The following is a 6,015-nucleotide window of genomic DNA, read 5'->3' on the forward strand; positions in this document are numbered from 1 at the left end:
TTCGTATTGTCTTTGAATTTTTCCAACACTACATTGAGCATGTTTACACCTACTGTACAAAAAAAGGGCCATACTACTGCCATTACCAAAGAAATTAGTACTTTTATTCAGAAAGGATGCATTAAATTGATCAAAAATGGCAATAAATGCATTTATGTTACAAAAGATTTCTATTTCAAATCAACGCTGTTGTTTTGGACTTTCTGTTAATCAAAGAATCCTGTAAAAATGTATCATGGTTTCCACAAAAATATTCAGCAGCACAACTGTTTTCAACATTGATAATAATCAGAAATGATTTCTGAAGGATCATGTGACACTGAAGACTGGAGTAATGATGCTGAAAATTTGATTTGATCACAGGAATAAATTGCATTTTAACAGATATTCACATGGAAAATAGATATTTAAAATTGTAATAATATTTCACAATAGAACTTTTTTTTATCAAATAAATGCAGGCTTGGTGACTTTCAAAAAAATTTTGAGACCATACAAGTGAACAGTACTGTAATTTGTAGTAATATGCAAATATCACAGTCATGGCCATTTCTTTTAGACATTTTACCATAGTAATACCATTTTCTTTGTGTATGTTTTTTTGGATATTCAGAATCAGTACTATGGTACAGTATTACCACATAGCTAATACCATGTTTCTTGGACAAATACAATTATAACAATCAGCGTGTAAATGAACATTAATTCACTATTAAAAAATCAAAAAAATTTTCTATAAAATTTAAAAAAGGTTTGTACAAGAAAAACTAAAAACACATTTACAAATATGTTAAGTCACGTAAGCATGTTCTCTTTAATATTTAAAAAAGGTTTGTACAAGAAAAATGCAAAACCTGTTTACAAATTAACTATTTTATACTATTTACATTTAGAAACAAATTACAGAGTGATGTGGACAACATAAATTATACAGCACATTAAAAATAAAGAGTCACATCAGTGATAGTGAGAGTAATATTTTAAATACTAAACTATCACTTTAATTCACTAGAAGTATTTTACTTCATCTATTTCACGTCTCATCCTGACCAAACAAGAGTTTATGATCTAGACAAGGCAGGAACACCCATAAGAAGCACTGAAACTTTGTTTCAGGTCTTTAAAATGCCATTATACTTGACAATAGAAACAAAACAAGATTAATCTGATTCGCATCTGACGAGTAATGTAGGACTATTTTATATATACAGCACAGTTCCTCTTTGAGGAAGATGTGACTACAGGTTAAAGGTCACGCTAGATAAGAAGCAGAAGGCATTCTTAAAGGAACAGTTCACCAAAAAATGAAAAATATTCCTTTAAATTCTATGAAAAGTGAGCCTGACAGAGATTGTGTTGGAAGCATGCAGAAAAATTCAAGCTTTTAGGTCTTTTGATCTTATGAGACTTTTTTTTTTTGTTTTTGTTTGTTTTTTTAGTGTGTGTGTGTGTTTTAATGTGGTCGCGTGCTGGGCTCCAGTAGGGGGCGTTTCACTGGGACAATCCCACCTCCGCTAGAGTTCTCATTGTGTTCGGCCACGCCCCTCTTTAGACTCCGCCCATGGGCGTGTCCATTGACAGAACCCCTCTGCCATATGCAGATATCACCGTTGAGGATGTCCTGAATATGCTGCACAATCAGGTTGATTGCCACTAAAGAAGATTAAAAAGCAAAAGTTTTGAAAAGCAAGGCATATTTTTGAATATTTATTGCCTTTTGACTCATATTTACCCATGTTATCGACTCCACGCGGTATTATGACATCTGCATATTTCTTGGTCTGAGAAATTGGAGAGAGATTTCAGATGTCATGAATGCATCACATTACTATAAAACAACTCTCACATGTCATCTCGGCTGTGTGTTTTCTCACCGGAAGGCAGAACTCCTCAAAAGCTGGTTTAACAAACGTGGTGTACTGTGTGAGAATCTGTTCCAGATCTCGACCTCTTCTCATGTCACGCAGAACTAAACACATGATAAACACACTGTGTTTAAGGAGACTTATTCTAATACTTGATGTTTCCATAAAAACAAATTCAAATTTTCATTTTGGCTAAAAAAAACTAAAACCAATCAAAAGTTCGTGGGCGGTAAGATTAGTGGGATTATATTTTTCTCATATAGTTTAAGTTCCTCTAATAAGTTTTATTTAAGAGCTTTATAGACTCTTAAAATGTACTATTTTGTAACTATAACTAATAAGAACAAATGTGGATATTAGAATTTTAAACTAGAAATACAATAACAAATGCGAAACTGAAATGAGTGTGAAATAAAAACAAATCTGGAAAGAGCAAAACCTGAACCTAACAACAATTTCACTGTAATTTAAAATGTTTCAAAGTTATATATTTTTTCAAAACTATATTTTTTATTTTTGCGATCATTGTAAAATGCAAAAACAAAACAACTTGCTATAAACACCAGATGAAAATGTGAAATGTGTATATTACATAACATAAAAAGACACAAGTGTTTGTGTGATCGGTTTGCTTTAACTATCATTTGTGCAGTACCTCTGCGAGACAGGCGTACATCTGAGTCTGTGTCCACAAACAGCTTCATGTGGAACATGTCTCTGACTTCCTGTGTGTAGAACACCAGAATCCCCTCAAACAGCACCACATCAGCGGGATACACACATATCTTCTCTGGCAGCCTACACACACACAACAGTCTGTTATCAGACAGCCACACGTGAAGAGAGAGTGCTTTACGTGTCATTATGAGGGAAAAGCGTGTCTTATTGCCTGGAATGGGTGACGAAGTCATATGTAGGAACCTCCACCACCTTTCCTTCTACGATGTCCTTCAGCGTCTGACACATTAACTCTGTATCAAACGCATCTGAGAGAGAGAAAACATAATAGTAGTGCATTAAACCTACTTGCATTGGTTTTGTGTTTTATGTGCATAAAGATCAAACCACATGACAGCATTTTTATTCATTCCAGTTGTTTTTTACCTGGATGGTCAAAGTTGTACTGGCCTTTCAACGCTTTGGCCTTCTGTTCTGGAGTGAGAACCCGGTAGAAACTGTCCTGGCTGACGATAGTGACCTTCCTCTGGTGATGATCCACCTTATTCTGACCCAACAGCTCCATGATTTTTGCGCACACTGTGGACTGACAGGAGAAAACAGCAGTTAATGACCTGGACTGACAATCTCGTTTGTAATTGCATCATTACAGATACTGTTACAAGTGGGGGCTAGATTTTAAGAGCTTTAAATAGCTTATTCGTGTTAATTATTTACATGTTCTTTCCTATTATTACATTTCGCATGCTGTTTTCTAGTGCATCTTATAGATTTTGATTCTACTTGCATGCATTTCACTTAAATGCAAACATGCACTATATATTAAAGGCACAAAAGAGGTACATGTTGACTATAACTTATCTAAGAAACATAATTTGTAGGTTTGCATGCATTAAAACGCCTGTAACAGCAGTATGCATCAGTTTCCATCATGCATGTAATGTTTCGTACCTTTCCACTTGCTGTTCCTCCGCTCACCCCGATCAGGAAAGGACGGTGACGCGGCCGCTCGGTTTCACATAACAGCCCGGCTGAATTCATGCTTGTACAGTGACAAAAACCGCGTTTTCTTCAAGTATGGAGTGCGGCTGAAAGCATAAACTCGTTCTTTAGATGATCGGGCATCAGTTGGAGGCTGTCTGGGCGGTCTGTGATCGATTTCCGCCTGGTTTCACTATCAGCCACGGTCGATTCAGTACTCCAATGTCACTGTACGTAGTTAGTTAATGTTTATTGCATATTTCTGTCCCTCCAGGGGCGCTCCGTGACTCGGAAAGGCGAATCCCCATTGAGGCACATTCAAATCTAATGACGTTTTTTGTCTTACTGGAGACATTTGTAGATTAGAAAGTATCATCTTTTAAATCTACAAATGCCCGAGATTGATTTCCGTCATATAAGTGCAAACCCCTTCAGTAGAATGTTGTTTTAAAGCAGCCGTGTCTAGTAACTGCTGACGATTGTGAGTGGTCCGTTTAGTGCAGCGCTGAGAAAAGTAACAGGTGTCTTGTGACCATTCTGTCTACGCAGCGCTTCTTTACGGGTCGAGACAATAATTTACAATTGAGAAATGATATTAAGATACTTTGATATATGCTGATCTGAGAATAGATTGTATAGAACTGAAGATTATTTTTATCCTGACCACTAAGCCCCGCCCACCGTCGGATCCCTGTTTCTGCTGATTGCCTTTCTATCGTTTTTTTTTCTATTTATATGCTGTCGCTTCTGAACGTGACTGCGTCACAGCACGCTACGCAAATTCCACGAAACTTCAAAGTCATCGCTTCGAAGAAAGTGTTTCCGAAACATCTATTAATTTTTTTTAAAGAGGGCCTTTCATTTTAAGTTTATTATTATTTTATTACTATTCATTGCCAAATTATATTATTATTATTATTTAATGAAAATATTTTTCTTCCCCAGAAAGACGAATGTCCCTCTTTAAATATTTATTTTTGCTTGTTTTTTTTTTAAATATATATTCTTTAAGTTTTTTTAAACAATGAACAAACATTATTTACCTTTAATTTAAATAAAAAGTAAGATTTTTTTAATTAAAATATACAAATAAAACAAATACATTAATATATACGTATGTAACGCGTGAACAAAAGCTTAAAGGTGTTGCAAAAACTATTGATTTAGTTGTATTCATGTTTACCACTCGATAAAGTGTGATGCAGTTGAAAATATCAAAGGACACTCCAGTGAAATGTTGCAGTGATCACAAGGGGGCGCTATAAACTTAAAACAACTTCTCCAAAGTGATCAGATAGTTGTTTTTAATGCTTTATTAAGAAGATTATTAAAAATATAACAATAATAAATGTCCAGTGATGCAACTGACAGATGTCAATCATGTTTTGTCTGAACCATCGCTCAGATGTGGTGGTTTCTGTTCATCTGGATTATTTCTTGATGCCTCCTTTATTAATTCCTCTGCTACAAATTCCAGGGCCTCGTTTGCTTGAACTCTTCGCACTGATTCTCCTTTAGAAACCAGGATCTCCTCTATGTTTCTATGACAACACAGAACACATAGCAATCAAATGCACAGTAAAGTTTGTGTCATAATGCTTTAAAGTGGGGATTTTCAAACTGGGGGCCTGCAGGACACTGCAATGGAGTACTAAGGGGCACATGGAAAAGTTTAGAGAAAAACAGTGTAAAAAAATGTAAAAATAAATAAGTAATTTAAAATTAAAATAAATAAAAAAATATAATTAGAAAAATTATAATTATTCAATTTAATATAAATGTTAAAATTAGCTAAAATATATATAAAAATGTGATTAAACTAAATAAATACTTTTTAGATGTATAATATTTTTTGGGAAAAATACTTTTTAATCATTTTAATACAGGGCCTGAAAAGTTAAGAGAAAAACAATATGCAAATAAATAAATAATAGAAAAAATTAGATTAAATAAAAATTGATAAAAATAATGAATAATTAATTGTACAAATTAAAATAATTAAAATGTATTAAAAGTTTCAAATTAGATTTAAATAAACCATACATCTAGCAGGGGGTATGGTACTATTGTGAGTAGAAAAACTGTAATAGAAATAAAATATTTTCCAAAATAAATTTCTCACAGTATAAACTGGGCCTTTCTATATGAAAATAAATGTATTATAATATAATGCTTTTTCATTTGTAGGGTGGGGGTCCCTAACATCTAAAAATTCTGAATCCCCTGCCTTTTATTTTAATTATTATTATTGAAATAATATGCATGGATGAACTGTTCTTGCACGAGAACGAGATAAATTACTTAAGAGATCAAAAAAAAGGATATTATAAAAATATTATTATTATTAAAATTAATTTTTAAAAAAAGAAAATCATTTGTCGTAAGAGGCAGATCACAGGGTTTAGTCTTTAGTTATTTTATATTATATATTTTTTTTATTTAGCTTGAACTTTGGTATCCAGATATTTGATTCTTTTTAATAAATAAAATA

At 33.3% G+C, this 6,015-nt stretch overlaps 1 protein-coding gene across 1 annotated transcript; it reads right to left on the reverse strand.

Annotated features, from left to right (window-relative positions):
- Window positions 1-795: 795 nt before the first annotated feature.
- Window positions 796-3,779, reverse strand: LOC109065232 (uridine-cytidine kinase 1). Its single transcript, XM_019082233.2, has 7 exons — window positions 3,495-3,779; window positions 2,970-3,129; window positions 2,755-2,851; window positions 2,521-2,663; window positions 1,875-1,969; window positions 1,733-1,781; window positions 796-1,653 (listed from the first exon to the last, which is right to left on the reverse strand). The coding sequence occupies exons 1-7, from the start codon at window positions 3,582-3,584 to the stop codon at window positions 1,454-1,456; spliced, it is 834 nt and encodes a 277-aa protein (XP_018937778.1). The 5' UTR covers window positions 3,585-3,779; the 3' UTR covers window positions 796-1,453.
- Between the last annotated feature and the right edge of the window lie 2,236 nt (window positions 3,780-6,015).

Source organism: Cyprinus carpio, chromosome A21 (genome assembly GCF_018340385.1).
Source record: "Cyprinus carpio isolate SPL01 chromosome A21, ASM1834038v1, whole genome shotgun sequence".
Taxonomy (NCBI): Eukaryota; Metazoa; Chordata; class Actinopteri; order Cypriniformes; family Cyprinidae; genus Cyprinus; species Cyprinus carpio.